The sequence below is a fragment of the Cariama cristata genome, unplaced genomic scaffold (genome assembly GCF_000690535.1).
Source record: "Cariama cristata isolate BGI_N322 unplaced genomic scaffold, ASM69053v1 scaffold4116, whole genome shotgun sequence".
Lineage (NCBI taxonomy): Eukaryota > Metazoa > Chordata > Aves > Cariamiformes > Cariamidae > Cariama > Cariama cristata.
Window position 1 is genome coordinate 131,822 of NW_009621420.1, and position 18,086 is coordinate 149,907.

Below are 18,086 nucleotides of genomic sequence, written 5' to 3' on the forward strand. Positions count from 1 at the left end.
TTCTCACCCATCCTATCACTGGGTACCAGGGAGAAGAGCTCAGCACCTCCCTCTCCACTTCCCCTCCTCAGGGAGTTGTACAGAGCAATGAGTGGTTTCCAGTTTCGTTGGAAGCTTTCCATCCTGATTATACATAGGCTAGACTTAGCTGAGGTGGTCAGATTAGGTCCGTGTCAGCACTAAGCTGGAACAACAGCACCTTTAACTCTCCATGAGTTGCATAGATGCTGGATACATGCCAGAAAATAAGCCAGTTCCCTGATTTCTGGGAGAGGAACTGGCCAAGGTAAGACCGTGACACTGCTAGTGCAGAAAAGAGAATCAAAATACAAAAATTGCAAGCCAAGAGCAGGGTGTTTAGACACTGCATTCAATCAGGCCCCGCTCATGAAGCCCAGGACGTGCCAGTTCCATTACAGGAGGCAGCTGAACAGTCCCATCTTGGGAGGTACTCCAGGGCAAGGAGGGGTCTTTGCCTTCTCCCCTCTGTGGGGCCGTATCTCCTCATAAGCCTGTGTGCAGTGACTACTGCTAACAGAAACACAGCAAACATAGTTTGAAAAGGGTCTGCCAGTGAGCTCACAAATCAGAAGGAGCCTAAAAAAATGCTGCTTGGGTACATCCTACATGACTACTTTTACATAGGCACCCCTGTGAGCAAGTAAACTCTTTGACCCAAGTGTTTTCCCCACGAGCGCAGTCACTGGCTCACGAGATAGGAAGCTATAGCATTAGCAATCACTGTGTGCCATGGGGACCACAATGACCACAGAAAAAGCTAAATCCACTGCGTCTGAAATTTCCTGGTCCCTCTGAGCAACCTTCCTCCTGTGGTCTGAGCATGAAGGCATCTCTTGCTGCAGGGTCTGCGAGAGCATCCAGCAGCGGGCAGGAGGCCGTGCAGATCATAACCTGCCCACCGCTGAGCTAGGAGATGTGAGAGAGGGGTGGCAGGGGACTGTGGTGGGAGCAGTCTGTCGGGGACACTGTCCCCTCAAAGCATCCCCCTCCCAGGCAGCCCCTGGGAAGGAAGGAAGAGGAGTCTGACGGCTGAAGCAAGGACTTGAGGATCTGCTCCCATCTGCTGTGCTGACTCACCAAGTCAACTCGACTAAGAGGCTTTTTGAATTTGGTGGCTGGTTGCTGCCTGCCGTGCCTAGCTTCCTCTCCTGAAGAAAGCAAGCAATTCCTCGTTTGATATTATCTGTGCCTGCTGCAAGCAAGACGCCTTTGTTCTTGAATGCCTGGTGGAAATGGGATTTCTTTCCTTCCCCTCCCCCTGATTTTTTTGTTTGGGCTGGGAGGATCATAGGGCAATGCTCGTTCCGGAGGGGGCTGGAGGAAAGAAAACCGATGACCAAATAACTCCGAAAGAATGGGAATTGCCTCCAGGGAGCTCCCCTTCACCCTGCTCTCTCATCAGCTGAGAGATATTCAACTTCATCCTGCTCTGCTAGTCGCTGAATATTTTATACCATGGCTACAAACGCTCCATTTGTATTCTGTTTCTCTCTTTCGTCATATCTATTATAAACGAGTAGTGTCTGGGAACTCTCCCAGGGAAGATTTGCCTGGATGGCTATGGATATTTTATAGTCAAATTGTGAGAGTAAACCAGCTTTCAAGTTCTGTAGAGGGGGGAAAAAGGTAATAAAAGGGTTATTAAAAAAATAAATAAATGTCGGGATTTTATACGGTTTCTTTTCATAGTGACAGAGCTTCAGTTTGCTCTATGATGGAGCTGGAGCTGCTAGGAGAGGCGTGGGCTGGGAGATGTCCTCTTGCTGGCACTGTCTGCCAACGGGAGCAACCTGATAGACTCCTGCCAAGTGCTACGGCTGGGGTTGTGGGGTTGAAAGGTGAGCCAGGGGTTGGGGCCATGTCTGTGGACATCAGAGACAGCTGGCTATATGGGAAGCAAGACATAGCCCAGGGTTGTAGCCATACCATCTTCACCTCCATATTGTCACATATGTGATACAGGTAGGAGGCCAGGGTCTGCCTCCTCACTTGACAGGAGAAGTCCTGGTGAGGAGCCCTGTATCTGAGCGGGGGCAACTCCCCTCCAAACAAGGGCTAAAGAAGAAAAGCTGAAGAAACCTGCTTTGCCATCAAGCAGGCTGCCACTTCCCCCAGGGGACTCTGAGAGGACTTCAGCCACCAAGGACATCGAGCCTGGCACCATCTGAATAAGCTAAAGCTTTCTGGCAGGGTTTCACAACCTCTGTACAAGCAAAACCAGCCAGGGAGCAACAAACGTGCATTAGAAATGTAGATCGAGCCATTAGACCTGCTGGTGAAACAGAGCGTGTCCCAAACGCGAGTTCGATCGTGCATGTGCAGGGATGAGGACAGCTACGCCAGAGTGCTGCCGGCGTGGCAGTGAGGAAAAAGACCAAGTACTGTAAGAGTTAGTAAGTACTGTAGTGGGAATGATGAAAACCAGACAATTTTAGGATTACTAGGCGTTCTGATTTTTCCTGGAGAGGTCTCAGTTTGACCCTGGTGCCCCAACATGTAGAAGAGAAGCCAAAATGATTACAGAATATCATGATTGGCCCTGAAAGAAACTACAGAGTAGAGAGCAGATACAAAGTACTGAATTTCAATTTGCAGACAGATATATCGTGGGTTTGCTAGACCAAGCCACCTATTCCACAAGCCAAGAGTAAAAGGTTTTTCTCATTTCTTTCTCTTTCATTCTCTGACTCTATCTAGTCAGTCTAATTTTAAAATAATTTATTCACTCTCATCTCAGCAGCACCCACCCTGGAAATCATCATATGGCATTAAAGAGTCTATCCACCTCACACAAATTTATTAGCCCCTTTGTGCAACAAGGGGAAAATGGGGAGCAGGCAGAAGCAGCACCATTGAGTATAAAGGGAAAAATCAACAGATATAAAAGGTGCCTGAAGCCGAGGAATAGAAAATGGCACTCAGTGGCTTTCTTAGGTCTTGGGAGTCACTATATCTTTTGCTCTGGGCAATTTGTGGGTGCGGCAAATCAATAAAGGGTTAAAATGCTGAAAGTCAAAAACCTGTAATAAACTGATTCCCTGGGGTGTCCAGTCCACCCCATCTCCAGACAGATCACCACATGACAGCTGTAAAACAGAGCTCTCTTCCAAAAGCAAGCAAAAGCTGACGGGCTTTTACTTTCCCCGTGAAATGAACTTGGAAATATGACACATAGCTGTATTCCTGACAGAAACAAAGCAAGAGAGGCCTCTTCCCTCCACATCGTCTTTCCTTGCCAGTCTTCCACCGGTCTGGGCCACCCTTCATTGCAACCTCAAAGAAGGAGATCCCTTTCAAAGCCTCCAGGAGAAGACGTGCAGGAATTAGGCAGCAAGGCTGACTGACCACAACGGACACCTCCGACCCAGCCGGACTCTGGGTGCAGACAGCAAATATGAGCCCTCAGAGCAAAGAGAGAGATGGAGACCTGCTCAGTGAACCTGCTCAGCCCAGACCTTACCCCCCAGCACCCACCGGGACAGGGTTTCAACCTCTCTCCCACTGAGACAAGGAGGTCCCAGATTTTGCAGCTTATCCTCTCTGCCGTGCCACACACTCACCGGAGACGTGGTGGCCGGACTCAGGAGGGTGTTCCCTCCCAATGACATCAATGGTGCCAAGCAGAGAGCTGTTAATTAACCCTGTTTATTGAAGGGCGGACACATTCCTGCCTGGGCCCTAATTTTTTCAGTCAGGCTCCAGTCCAGCAGGTGATTAATAACCCAGCGTGCTGTGGGAAGAGTGCATCTATTATTCAAATTAATGAAATTATAATCAAGAGGTGACGAATTAGCAATTGCTCCTTGACTGGATACGGAAACTCATTAGTGTGCCAGGCACTTCTGGGGTGCTGGCTGCTCTCGTAGGCTTACAGTTAGAGAGGAGGGAGTCAGGCAGAGCAGACAGCCCCTTGGCACAGCTGAGGGAACAGCATCCTGCCCACCCCAAAATAGCTGCGGCCACCACAGAGTGCTCCGGTCCCACAAAGCCCCTCCACCCCTCTCTCCTCTCCAATGGACAGACTGTTCACCTGGAGCACGGCGGCTGTGGCCGTCAGCGGGGAAAGTGTGTGCATGTGGGCACAATGCTCTTTTTCGTGGAGGGTAGGGAGCCTTATACTAGAGGAGGAGCGAGCCGGAGTGGAAGGGGTGATGGCTGACAAGTATTTGAAAGCAGCAGCCCACCCACCCTGGTACCTTGGGCACTGGAGTAGGACTCCCACCCTCCTGAATCGCTGGCCGCAGACACAGCTGGTGGAGCAAGAGGCTGGGGTTACCCTTCCCCGGAGGATACTCACCGATGTGCTTCCCGTACATGTGGTAGTAGAAGGAGACACAGTAATACTTGGCAGTAATGTTGTAGAGGGGGCTGATGAGCCGGGCTTTGTCTCCCGTCACCCGGGGCCGGGATGCCTCGATGAACATGTAATAACCTACAGAACGGGAGGGAAAGGTGGGGAAAGGCGGCGTGCACTGGGTCTCCCTTCCTGCCAGCGATGGGATGCCGGAGGCTGGGAGACCACTCCTCCTCTGAGAGACCTGGCCTTGCTCTTCCCATCCGCTCCGCACCCGCTGTGATCCCGGCCAGGGACACTTGCAGGATACCCGCAGTGCCTTCCCTGCCTCTGCAGTGTTTAGGTGATGGGTGTGAGCAGACCCGCTGTGAGTGCACGCAGCAGATGAGCCCCTGAACGTGCGCACACACACACGCACATCTGTCTGGGTGCAAAATGAGCCTTTCTCCTGCAGCACGAGGAGCCCCAGAGCCGACTGCGCTGTGTAAAGAGAAAACCAGAACGAGGAGGGAGAAACCATTCCAGCCTAATTTTTCTGCCTAAAGCAGAGGGAGAGAGGATTCTGTATATCTGGCCTAAACAATATTGTCGTCTAAAGAGAACAATACCAAAGTAGTTGTTAACAACCCAGGGAGGAACAGATTAGCTATTTAATTTCTTGGCATAGTTTTCAATGCTTGATCAGGCTGATGTACTGAACACTAATGGGAAAAGCCATTTCCTTAGCTGGTCATTGGATGTTTCCCATTTTTTCTATATTCAAAGATTTGTGCTTGCATGCAAATTTACTTTTGTTATTAGAGAAAGAGGAAAGTAATATCCCGCTAAAATGGGAACGTGTACTCTATGCACCGTTAGCGTGAGCAATAGACAACACCAGTCTCCTCCAGCTAGCGGCGAGGCACTTGCTGCCATCCCGCAGGCAGCTCCCGCCTGGTCTCTCATGCTCCTGCTTGGTACGAAGGAGATCTGTTTGCTTCCCTGAGATCTTCTTTGAGGAAACGGCTGGCTAAAACCAGCAGAGCTGTTTCTAGATGTTAGAGATGTTCTCCTACTTGTTTATCCTTTTTTGACTTCAAAACAAGCATCAAATGGGACAAGGGCATTAGGCAGTAGGCAATTAGCTGGTAACAAGAACTAATGCTTACACTATTCCCTTGAACAAAGTCGTGGGTGTTTTAATTGTGTGTTTAATGCCATTCAGTAACATGCAAATTAACCGCCTGCTCCCTGCACCCTGTGCGGAGGAGAAGCGTGTTGTGTAGAAAGCAGATGAGCATTCCACCAGCTCCCAGAGCCGTAGGACTTCTGACAAGCAATGGCATGCATCTCTACAGCCAAGTCGAAAGAAACCCAGACGTGTGCCTACCCTCCGGCGTACCGCTGATGTCCGTGGGGGGTCCCGTGTTGACGGTGCGCTTGGGGTTCTGGGTCAGGGCGTTCTGCCGGGTCCAGTCAAAGTTGTCCATCTTGTCCTGCATGAAGCCGCAGATCTTCTCGTCCTCAAAGCGGCAGGTGTTATCTGCAGGGAAGGGAAGGGAAGGGTCTGATCAGCTGCTGCTTTTCAAACCTCCTCCCCAAGGCTGCCTGGGTGCTTGCAGCAAAGCCTCAGCACTGCTACATCACCGCTGAGGCTCTGCATCAGGCTGGGGACAGATGGGCAGCCCCTGACCTCAGGAGAAGGCTGAAAAGGAATATATCCATGATTAGTACGATTATGGAAGGGTTAATCCAGGCTGATGGACGTGATGGTCTGACAAAATGGAAGAAGGCTATTAGGGTTGAAAAGAAAGAGAAATTCTGCTGGGAGGTCTGAGGGGGCAAACATAGAGGAGGGTAAAAAGAGCATTGAAGGGAAACAGGCCACGAGGGCTTTTAAACTAGAACAACTTGATGGCAGAATAATTTCCCCAAGAGAGAGGAAAAAGCACCAGCAGATGACCCCCCTTTGGGCTATAGATTAAACTAAACTATGGCACACATGAAAAAAAAATCAGCTGTGGAGGAGAGGTCAGCTCAGTGCTACAAATGTGTCACTTAGCTAGAGTACATCCAATTTATACCAGCTAAAAGGCACATTTGATATTGCAGCTTATGCTGGTTCCTCTAACAAAATAAGTCATGTAGGTGAAACATTTTTATGTAGGATCAGCCACATGTGCAATAGGGCTCAGTTTTATTACTACCACAAGACAGTCACACCCTACAGCAATACTGTAAGACAGGTGAAAAATCTTGTACATAGATGTAACCCAAGATGGACTTGCAGAGATGGGGATTAATTGGACTTGACCAGGCTGAAGATGGTAACCTTTGTGGTAAAAAGGTAGTTCCTGAGCCACAAAAACAAAGGCCAAGAACCAGCTTTACGCTGCTGACATAGTAGGAGAGGGATGGAGGAAATAAGCAGAAGAGAAAGAGAAAATGGGTCCAAGATCTAATGTGCTTTGTGTTCTGAAAGGTCCCTTGGCAGAAACTGGAGCTGGAGAATGGGCTGAGAGTGGGATGTCAGACCTTGCAAGTGGCACAGACACAGTAAGCACAGATCTCTTTACCTTCTGCCTTGACGTAAGAGCAAGGAGGTGTGCTATGAAACCGAAAGATAAAGTACTTAAAAGCCATGAAAGAACACATACAGAAAGGAAAACAAGGCTCTTGCTAGGGGATGTGCTAGAAGCCTCATCCATGGCATGCTGGTGCAAGACTCACCTTTTTGGGGTTCACCCCCGATACTGTTCCTATTATCATTCCCAGATGAAGAGAAGCCCAGATGCCTACTTGGGCTCCTGCATTCCTGTGGTTTGCTCCAGTTCCCGGGCAGCAGGCTCTCTGTCCTAGTGACTCTGGCAGGACATGCAGGGCAGAGCAGGGTCAGCAACCTATGGGCTGGGTGCCAAGGATGGGATAGGCAAGGGAAGCTTTCTGCAATGCCAGGGCCGAAAGCTCCAGACACAGTACCTTCTGATGGTAGGAACTTCACATATCTACCACGCACACCAAAATCTGCCATCTTGTACCAGAGCGGAGAGACTACCCATGAAATGAACAGCACCTTGACTCTGAGATGCTGCACCTCCTGGTTCCTACCCTGCAGCTAAAGCCCTTCCCATCCCCTCCCATTTGGAAATGAAAACAACCACCATCCAAACAGACATCAAAAGCTGGTACAATCCTGTGGTAGGGAAATGGGTTCCCCCTTCTTACCCATCTCTCTCCAGCATCCCACCAAGGCAGTGAGAAAAGAGGAGGCAGCCTCCCATGTGGCCCACAAAAAGGTCTTTGCCTCCACTGGTTGAGCACTGTGCTGCAAGCCGGGGGCTTGGTTCATGGACCAGGGCAGCTGGATTTTCTGTAAGCTCAGCAGAAAACGCTGCTCCTGCGAGCGGAGCACAGCCATCGGGAGCTTGGCTGGGCTGGCCACTTAACTGCTGATTAACCCTGGCTAAGTGCTTTCCGTTCAATCCGCTCATTTCTAATTATCATCCTAATCCAAATTAGCCACTGCTCTGCAGTGCTGAGCACAGAGGGGCACATGGCAGCTGGAGCTGAAGGAGGAGGGAGGGACGACGGGGTAGATGCCTGGGCAGTCTGAGGCAGGGCAGCTACGTGGGATGGGGGGGGTCTCTTTCATCCCCAGCACAAGGAGATGGAGAGGGAAAAGGGCGAGAAAACAGCTTCTAAGGGTCCTTCCCCAGCCCTCGTGGCTGACAGAAGGGAGTTCATGGCTGTACCAGACACCCCCTGGTCCTCAGAGGAGGGGCTGGAGCCCACCAGCTTTCTCATATTGCTGGCTTGCTCTAACACCCCTGGCTTCTCTCCATCAGACCGAAGAAAAACATTTGCGTGGCTCCAGCTCACAGGTTGCCATTTGCAGTTGGAAGACACGTTTTCTCTTACAATGGCATTATCCTACATAGCAGGATCCACCATCCTACACAGCAGGATCCACTGTGACTGTCCTTTTGCAATCAAAGGGACCGGGATGGTTTGCACCTCTGACTCTTGTGCACGTGGACCTTCAGATGAGAAAGGTGACATCTTTCTCCAGCACAAAATTCCCTTAACAGGGAATATCAGGTGGAAACGAGAGCTGAAAGTTGTAACACAGAGGCCAGTCAGGCAACTGGTTGAGAGGGAGCAAACCCACAAAGGACGAGGCACAGAAACCAAAGGAGAGGCAGATGAAGGAGAAAGCCAAAGCTCAGGTGGAGATCAGGGAGAGCTGTGCAAGACAAGAGGACTGAGGACAGTATTCCCAGCTTAGTGCCAAGGCCTGGTCATGCTAACTGATAGACTACCCTGCCTCATTTGTAAGAAGCCCCACATACCCGTCGGATGAGACTGCTCAGAGAAGACTCAAAAGCTTCAAGAGAGCTCTTTTAATGTCAAAACAGGGCCCTGACTCCATCCTCTCCTCTCACTCAGATGCAGCTATTTCCAGAAGGCAACATTTCTAGCAGAGAGCATAAAACAGAGAAGGGTCTTATGCACCACAGATACCACAACATGACCAAGCTAATGTGCCACGCCATTTGCTGTGCGGGAGTTTATAACTACAGCACATTGCCTCTGCTTAGCTTGGGATCTCAAGGCACTTTGCAACAACTAATGAACAAGGCTTTTTAACATCTCTGTGAGGTAGCAATGCCTCTTTCTGTGTATCTCCTGCATTACACGTGAGGAAACAGATGCACAAAAGTATGGAGAGACACATTTAAGGTCACAGCAGGCAGTGCCAAAGCTGGAAACAGAACCCAAGTGCTCAGACTCCTGATCCTTTAAAACAAGGCACAGGAAGGCAAAGCTCTGGCTTTTCTCCAAGATAGTAGTGGAGGTGCCCAGAATAACTAGGAGATGTTCGGTGTGGTTTGGAACACCGCCGGCACATCACCTCTGGATGGTTATCAGCAAGGTTCACCAGGAGAAACCTGGCAGATCCAGCCAAAAAGAAAACCTTTAAATGACCTGCTGTGTCTCAGAGGCCACAGCAGTGATCTAACTGTTGACCTCAGCGGTGTGAAGCAAACCTTCTCGCAGACTCGCACCATCTGCCAGGGATCCTGGCTCGGCACTGTGGTGCAAAGGAAGCTTCCTGTTTAAAAATTAAACAGTGGATTTAAATATTGAACACAGAAGTTGTTCTCAGGATTGTCAGAGGCGAGGTGGAGGTGGCGGGGGAGCTGGTTCCTCAAAGGCTGGAATTAGTGCTGTCCTCACCAAACAGATTTCCTTGGCAGGCTTTGCAGTGGTGGCAGCTCAAAGTGCAGAGATGTTTGCTCACGGTTACAGACACCTCCCTGCATTCCCAGGGGAGACACCCTCTGCTGTGGCCATTAGCATTTCTCGTTGCTTTGCCTTCTTGAGAAACATAATGGAGGTTTTCGTTTCAAGTCCTTAGGGGGAAGCCATCCCTCGTCCTGAAATTCTGGCTGCCAGATGAATGCAAAAAATAATAATCCTATTCTAGCTGCAGACTATGGGTGAATAGCAGATGGAGCACACTTGAATAAAATTGCCTTCGTCATTTAGCTGTGGTCTGATGACTGAAACTGGCTTGGAGCATAAGGGACCACGCTTCAAGCCTCAGCTCTGTTGCAGACCTGCTGCGTGACCCACAGGCTATCACTTTCTCTCTGAGGATCAGTTTCCCCATCTAGAAGATGAAGACAACGAAAACCGTATTGCAACCTCAACGTATGTTGGGATCTAATAAAAAGCATTTAACAGCCTCTTCCATGGTAAGTTTCTAAAGCATTTATAACCAGTAATGGAAGAAAGCTTCACAACACCGCAACTGGTTGGGACATACTGGAGTGCCATCTGCTTTAATATCTCTGTCTGCGACAAGGGGGATAATATGGCCCAGACAATCCTATTTGCCATCATGATACAAGGAACTGGTGGCAGTCACCTTTTTTAACCTTTACGTTCGTTACACATGTTCCTGAGGAATGGGCACAGATTTGAGGAATCCAACTCTGAACACCAGGCTCGCATCTCATTCCCTCATGTTCGTACCAGGGCAACAAACTCAGATTCATCTGGACTATGAGGCCTTATCAGAGACAGGACACACGAGCACGAGATTGCAAGCAATGAGCCAGGGCAATGTACAACAACCAGCATCTGGTACTGATCACCACCCACCGAACTCATCCATGATCCCCAAACATTTTAGCACCACACAGCCAGATTGCAGATACATGAGAAATAACGTTGCTGCTCTGGAAGGGCAAGACACACTGGCCAAGAGAAAAAAACCCCAGCAATCCCGTCTGCTTCTTAATGCCCTCATCACCAAGGTTTCAAGGCTACATCTGCTAGAACCAGGGAAACCAAACCATCCGCTGCTGATGAGCTGGAATAGCTTGCGGGGCAGCACTGCAGGGTTTGGGTTAGAAAGTGAAGGCTATATCCAAATAAAATTGCAGGGGAAAGGTAAGAAGGACAGAGCAGATTGCCCAGCACTGGAATTTAGTCATGACATTAAAACGATTAGTTATTCTAAGAGATCTTTAAGGTAATACCTTAGAATTAAGATAATTCTAAGATAGTTTTTTTAAAGGTAAATTCTGTTTTATAGAACTAGATTAACTGATTTTAAAGAGTTACGGTGAGTCTTACTGCTAACCTCTAAATGTCTGAAATCTTCAACGTCTTTTGTTCACTTCCTCTGCTTTTACGTTATTTTTGCTTTATAACACCAGTACCTGGCTCTGTAAGCATGCCACATGCATGCCTGCCCCAATGTCATTAACATCTTATTAAGCTGAGAGAGAAAATGCATGAAGAAATAATTGTATTAAGTGACTCTCAGAGTTTGTAAATTAATCACCATTGTGCATGCCCTTGGATCAGGCTGCCAGAGGCATTAATCATCTAATCTTTGCCTTTCACTTGAGACCTCTCAGTGTTTGCTCCCAGAATTTGGCTGGGCAGCCTAGCGTGAGGATACCTTTACAATCCTGTCTCAACGCTTTTCCCTGGGGATAGTGGTAGCAGAGGAAGTGGGAAAATAAGAGGTAGTAGCAGGGATTTCCATGTTACTGGGATGAGAGTCTGGGAACTGAGCTGTGGCCCAGAGACAGAGCTAAGAGCCTTTGGGCTTGTATTTCACGAGCAGCAGGTCTGAAAGGAAGGGGCACGTCTGAAAGTAAGTGTAGTGGGTGCAACTTTAGGCAGTCAATCTCAAGGTGTGAACTCACAGGCAAGACGCTGATGACTGGCCCAGAGATCCCAATATCCATCACAGGCTGGGTGTATCAAGGATAAACCCTAAGTGTTGGGTTTGCTGCATGAAAATACAAGCATGGCTGAGTTATCCTCCACCACAGGCAAATTTCATGCAGTCATTCTGGTCTCAATCAAGCTGCAAAAGCAACCCCAGGTGAGCAGTTTGAAGGCTCAATTTACAAAGACCGCCAAGAGAGTGGCACAATTAGGACCAAAGTTGCTCTGGCTTCACCAGTGATTTATGTAGCATAAAAGCAAGTGGGAAAAGGCCAGATTTTGTCATTTCCACCTGCGGGCTGGGATGCTTGCCTCCTCCAGTGAGTACCGAGGGACACAATCTGGACTAGGTCCCTGGCAATTCGATCAGTGTTTCCCTGCAAATCTTCCATGGAGAATGTTTAAAGAGGATCAGGAAGTGGGGAAAAGCAAAGCAAAGCAAAAGGAATTGGGAATTAGAGCCACAAAAGCCTTCTGACTCTTTAAGAAGCTCCTGCTCTCAGGCAGAGTATGGTTCATCAAACCATCCCCAGAGCTTGAACTTGCAAGACTGAACACCTCGTGCCTGCCTTAACAAGACAAGCCCACACCCTGATTCCTGGCTGCCGTTGCCTGATCCTGGCTTCTCCTTCCCACTGCTAACCTGCAGTGCAGCAGTAGCACTTGCCTACACACACAGAGTAACATAAAAAAAGACTGAATGCTGACTCAACAGCTGGAAACAGGGAGAAAGAAACCACTACATGGAACCCCTTGCTCCCCATGGACCACAGCAAGTAGTCTGCCCATCTCTGCCTGAGCTTTCCCTGGGCTTATATCCAACAATCGAAGCAAAAGGACTTTGTTTCAGCCCCTGAAGATCACTCCACCACTACTTACAGCATGCTACAAATCCTCTTTTACACTCGATGGGCACCATCATGTGCTTGTTAAAGACCACCATTCTCAGACGGTTGTGTATTCTGTTTTCAAAATCCATGGGAACTCTGCGTGCTCAAAAAAGATGGGCCTGCACCTTGGCAGGAATGACCAGAAGGTAAATAAGCAAGTAAACAGTGATGACACTGGAGGGCAAGAAGAAAGGGATTGTGCTCAAGGAGTTTGCAAGAGGAACCAGATCTCAGCCGGAGACTGCTCCACACCAGCCTGCAGAGATGTCAAGCTGTATCTTTCCTGGACAAAAGAGGATAGGGGCCATATATTCCTTAAATATAGATATTCTGGGGAACATTTAATAACCTGCTTACTGGATGCAGATTGCTAATCTTAGGGGAAGGGTGGGTTCAAGATCACAGCCTATCCCATCACAGAGATATCAGGTGTGAGTGGGAGGCATATCTCTGCTGTGTATCTTCTGGCAATAACTCGAGGTACAACAAATGGCATTACTAACTGGAAGCATTAGTGTATGCAATTTCATCCTCTTTTGGGGAAAAAGATTTGACAAAATCAGCTGTGTATTCCAGCTGCTTGGCTTGCCTGATCTGGTGGAGCATTTGACTAACATGCATTACATTCAAAACATAAGTACAAAGGTCTTGTTGCTTACCTGTTGGGTTGGGATAGTTGATTGCTGGAAGAGGAAACAGAAAAACAAGTCAGAACAGCTAGTACTCCTTCAAATTGCAAATCACAATCAAAGTCTGAAAATAAAACAAACACATCAAGAAAGGTCATAGACGCACAAATCTCCTAGCAGCATCCCTGAGAAATAGCAGGGCTCGGTGTCTCCCTTGGTGATGGAACAAGATGCTGACTCTCTGATCCAAGCAGCAACAGACCTTAAGAAAACTTCATCTAAGGGGTGATCCCGCAATTGCACAGGGCAACTCTTCTGGCAACCCTAGCAGTCTCTCTCTGGAGCATCCACTGGATAGCACCCACTTAGATACCAAAACTTGGTTTCTAAGAGGGACATCAAACCAGTTTGAGACACTGTGGGAGTTTGAGACAACAGGTATGCTGGGGACACGTCACTCCACAGGACAAGAGGGTTGTATGAAATCATGCAAACATAGGAGGAGGGGGATCTGTACTTTCTGCTGAAATACAGGGTCCAAACTCCTGAGGGGAGTAAAGCAATCACAGGGTTGTGGGAATGGGGAGAGTTGTGAGCTGTTGGGATGCTGGGGAGAGAAGCATGGTCATTGTATATCAATGGGATGATCGGGAATTCAGGGTATTGGACAGAGCTACAGAGTTTACGAGTGACTAGTTAGGAATGGAACCGTGCATTCAGCTGTGGAGGGAACTGAAGGCCCCTGAAATCCTCTTTCTTTTGTGGGCATGTGGTTAATATGCAGTGTCCAGTGGCTGTCCTCTAAAATACACTGCTGTACCGCGGGAAGCTGCAACATGGCCTGACAGGGGTTTTGGGGATCTCCTGCCCCCAGAGCAGAGAGTGTGAGTCAGAGCTGCCGAGTGAAGGATGAGTGGAGACTGGCCCTCAGACCTCTCTGTCTACTGCTCTGCATTGATACAGCCAAAATACAGCCACATGTGACAGCACCGTGCCATCACAACACCGTAGAGCAGAGAGATCCACCCAAGGGTCACGGAAGACAACATCTACGCATGCCCATGTTCCTAGGCCTGAGGCTCGGACCTGCTCTCGTAGCCAGGACCGAGGAGGAGACACCTACGTTCCATGTACCGGATGATGCGGGCAGCCATATCTCCAGCCCCAAAGCTGGTGATGGGTGTCAGGCGAACTTCATAGCTCTGAGGCACTTTCAGGTTGGGCAAGATGTGCTCCAGCAACAGGCCCTTCTCCATTTTCTGCACAGGAATGAAGGTTTGGATGGTGTTTCTCTGAGCCAGCTGCATAGAAAAAGAATCCACAGCGTTATGAAAATACCAAAACTAGAAATCTGAGGGATGCTGTCCATCATCTGACACCCTATTCCTCCTCTTCCTGTACAGACAAGTACACCTGGTTTATCAATGAGATCTTCGTGCAGAATTGGTTTGAAAATTCCCACCCATGGTACAGAGCAGGAGCCTGAGCTCTCCCTGAAGGGAAGTTTTGGGGTCCTCCTGACCAGGGGGACAACTTGAACTACGGGTCCTAGAGCAACTCTGTGTTGGAACCAATGTCTCCAAGAGGGGAGGAATGAACCCAGCTCACCTCCATTAGTGCACCAAGGTCCTGTGCATGCGCAGCATGGCATTTTGCCAACATAGCCTTCAGTTCACCATCACTGCTGCAGAATTCATTAATTTGCTGCCTGGGCCTCGTGGTGTTTCATTTGGTGCCTTGCTGGGGGATCTGTCTACTGCCATACTTCCTCAGCACCCTTCCACAGGACCCACTCTTGAATCCTAGCCCACACTGCCTCCACAGACCAGGGCAAGGGGTCTAGTTCAAGTCAGTGGTCCTCTGGAGTCACTCGTGGGCTCCCTCTTTCTCTGATGCCCACTGAGGAAGGAGCTGAACCATCTTAGCTGAACCATACCAGCTGAACATTGTTCAATTTGCTAAGGCAGCAGGGAAGTTTCAAGAAAACAATGGGAAAAATATCGTTGTCAAAATCACCACCACTAAAAATGATGAATTATGTGTCAGTGAAACTTCCCTGCCACAGTCATGCTTGCTTGGCGGGGGAAGGACAAGAACAAGGATTGCATTGTGAAGATGCAATTTCCTGCCTGTTGCTATGCAGTGCCTGGATCCTTGTGGCAAGATATGTTATTGAGGATGCTGGTCCTGGTAAAAAGACCTTTGGCAGGGCTCTCCATGGCCCAGTGTTCACTGTCCCAGACACCAAGCCTTTCCCTGCCTCTGAAATATCCTCTAGGCTGACAGGTTTCATCACAAAAGCAATTCTCCTGATAGACAGGCTCAGTGTTTGTCATTAACTCTGAAGTTACAGGATTACTGGAACAGGAATGCAGGGACGAAGGTTTGTAGTAAAACTGTCAGTGTGGAGAATGTGGGGCAAGAAGATGGAGTGAGGGCATGGCAGGAGCGAAGGCCATCAGTAAGGCAGGGGAGCAATGCAGATGTGACACTTGGTAAAAACAAGCACATGCAAATCCCTCCTCTGCCTGCCTCCAGCCCAAACGTACAGAACTGTAAGTTCAAACTCAGAAGCGATGGATGCCACTGGAGACCTTCCTCTGCCAGAGCCCTGTTCATTTCCAACACGGCCACAACCCAACGACCTACCTCCTCACCTGAGTTCATCTGCCCACAGTTTGGACAGTGCTCCCAAGCAAAGGGGCAGGGCTGGACCATATCCTGCCATGGTGCTGTGTTGGGGCAGGGACTGGCCCCTGGGAACCCATGGCTGCATGAGATTCTCACAGTGAACAACAACATTGTACCTGCCTTACAGATTGTACCCAAAAGAGACCTTTGTAGCTAAATAGATCAGGGCGCAAGTTGCTTGAGGAACTGCTTTCTGCACCCTCCTCCTCCTCCCCTGGGGAAGATGGGTCAGAGGGCCAGGAACTGCTCCGGTGCCTTCCCCCAGCTCGGTTCCTCCCTGCGAGGCACCTGGGAGCAGTCCCAGCGGGCAGGACCAGGGCAGTGCCTCTAAGAACCAAGCATGAACTTGGCACCGAGATGCTGCCAGGATCCGTTCGTATCAACAACGCCCCATCTGCACGCACGCAAGCTGGGTGCTGATCCAACTGGCATGCCTACCGCTCAGCCCTCCCATCTGCCAAGCAAGAGCGGGGCTGGGTCCCAGCAGCAGCGACCTCACCTGGGATCATTAGCACCAGACCCCTAATTATCTGGGAGGAGAGGAGGAGGCTGGAGCCATATGGCTCCTGGCATGAGGCTTTTTTGGGGAGCAAAGCCTCACTGGGGGTGGGCTGGTGGCAGCTCCTCCCTGCAGGCTGCCATAAGTCGGGGCACTGGGAAGGCAGCCAGCAAACAGGAGGAGGTCAGGAGCCATTTCCTTCGTCTAGACATAACCTTTAGAAAGGAAACAAAATGGACAGTCAGAGGGAAGCCTGAGAGTGAGATTCAGACAGTGCAAATTCCACCTCAGCTGAGAGTTAGGTGGAATTTGGGTATCTAAAGCCTCTGGGAGCAACGTCAAATCACTTACTTTCACACATCACCTAATCCAGGACAAACTGAGAAATCAGCCTCCAGTCTGGACGGCAAAGCTCTAGATCCCCCAGTTGAGTCTATCCTCAGGGGCACGTGGGTTTAACCAAATAAATAGCTGGCTGCCACCCAGGTTTGGCTGTGAAACAGAAATCAATAAAGGCACATATGCCCCTCATGGGTGGCAACTGTCCTGCTTCCCAGGAGAGACCTGGATCACTGGGAAAGGCACAGCCGGGGACCAGCACGTACATCCTCTTGGAGCACAGGGGAACAGTTTTATGAGAGTCTTCTCCCTCCATCAAACACTTCGGACTCAACTCTTTTCTCAGTCTGTGTCCTGTCTCTATTCAACCTGCAACTTGGACAGACACAGCAACTGGCTGCCAGCGAGGCTGCACTCCGCTCATCCTTACTACAGTCCTGGCATCCTGACAGAACCAGCCTGGGATGTCTATGGAAAGACTGGCTCTTCTGGGTGAAAAGCAGCATGGGCCAAACATCTCCCCTGGGCTAGCTACAGCTGTCAGGAGAATGGGCCAGGTGTGCTGCCAGCACAGTTTAAAGGGCATGAAATTAGTGCAAGGGAGAGAAAGGGGGCAGCTCCAGCCCGCCGCTCGCTGTGTGCATGTGGAGCCGGTGCTGGCTTGCAGTCACTAGCACAGGTCCAGCAGAGAGAGACATTAAGACCAAAGTCTGGCTCAGGCTCTGCCTCCCCCTCCCTAAACATCCTTCGCCTCCCCGATTGCCAGCAGCAGGTCTGTGCACAGCCACAGGCATCAGTCCAGCAGGAACCCATTTTTTAGTCCTTCGCTTCAATTACCCGCTGTTGCCCTTATTCTCCTGCTCTGTGTGTCCTCTTCTCCCATGCTACCCTGGTATCTTCTTCCCTCCAACCCCTCCTCAGCCTCCTTCCTCCTGATCATGCTGGCCCAGTGCTCCAGCTTAATATTGCTGCGGTGCAGTTAATAAAGCAGAGGCAGGCGCGGAGGACGGCGAAACGCCGGTCACCTTATTAGAGATGCTGAAGCCTCAGTGGAGGATCTCACGCAACAAGCTCATTCATCACCAGGCTTGGGATGCTGCCAGTGGGGCCAGAACAGGAGCACAGTGCAATGCGCAGCCTCATCTCTACCTTCACTTCCTTTCATTTCCAATAACCAGAGGAAGGGGATGGGAAGGGAAAAAACAAACCAACCCAGAGTTTCTACCAGTTGGCTGTGAATATCACACAGGCTGCGGAGGGGAGAACGTTCTTGCAGAATGAGTTCATTAAAAATATGTACACAGGGCAAAATCAGCCCTGTGTGGGACGTAGGTATTCACATGCGCAGCTTGCAACCTGCCCCTTTGCCCTGTTACTTGTAAGCAGTATTAGCAGCCAAGGGAGAGGACACTCACACGCTCATATGTACTTAAACCGTCAAGCCTCCGGGACCTGCAAACTAGGTCTGCCCTTTCTCATTCCTCACCATCGCA

General features: G+C 49.7%; 1 protein-coding gene across 1 annotated transcript in view; it reads right to left on the reverse strand.

Moving 5' to 3' along the window:
• LOC104163062 (MAM domain-containing glycosylphosphatidylinositol anchor protein 1-like) overlaps positions 1 to 14,365 on the reverse strand; it is a gene marked incomplete at its 5' end in the record, with an annotated part of 29,862 nt that extends 15,497 nt beyond the window's left edge. Inside the window, 4 exons of the mRNA XM_009701945.1 lie at positions 4,319 to 4,453; positions 5,685 to 5,837; positions 13,095 to 13,118; positions 14,188 to 14,365. Coding sequence (XP_009700247.1) covers positions 4,319 to 4,453; positions 5,685 to 5,837; positions 13,095 to 13,118; positions 14,188 to 14,365 — 490 coding nt within the window. The remainder of the gene's footprint in view (positions 1 to 4,318; positions 4,454 to 5,684; positions 5,838 to 13,094; positions 13,119 to 14,187) is intronic.
• Positions 14,366 to 18,086: the final 3,721 nt, after the last annotated feature.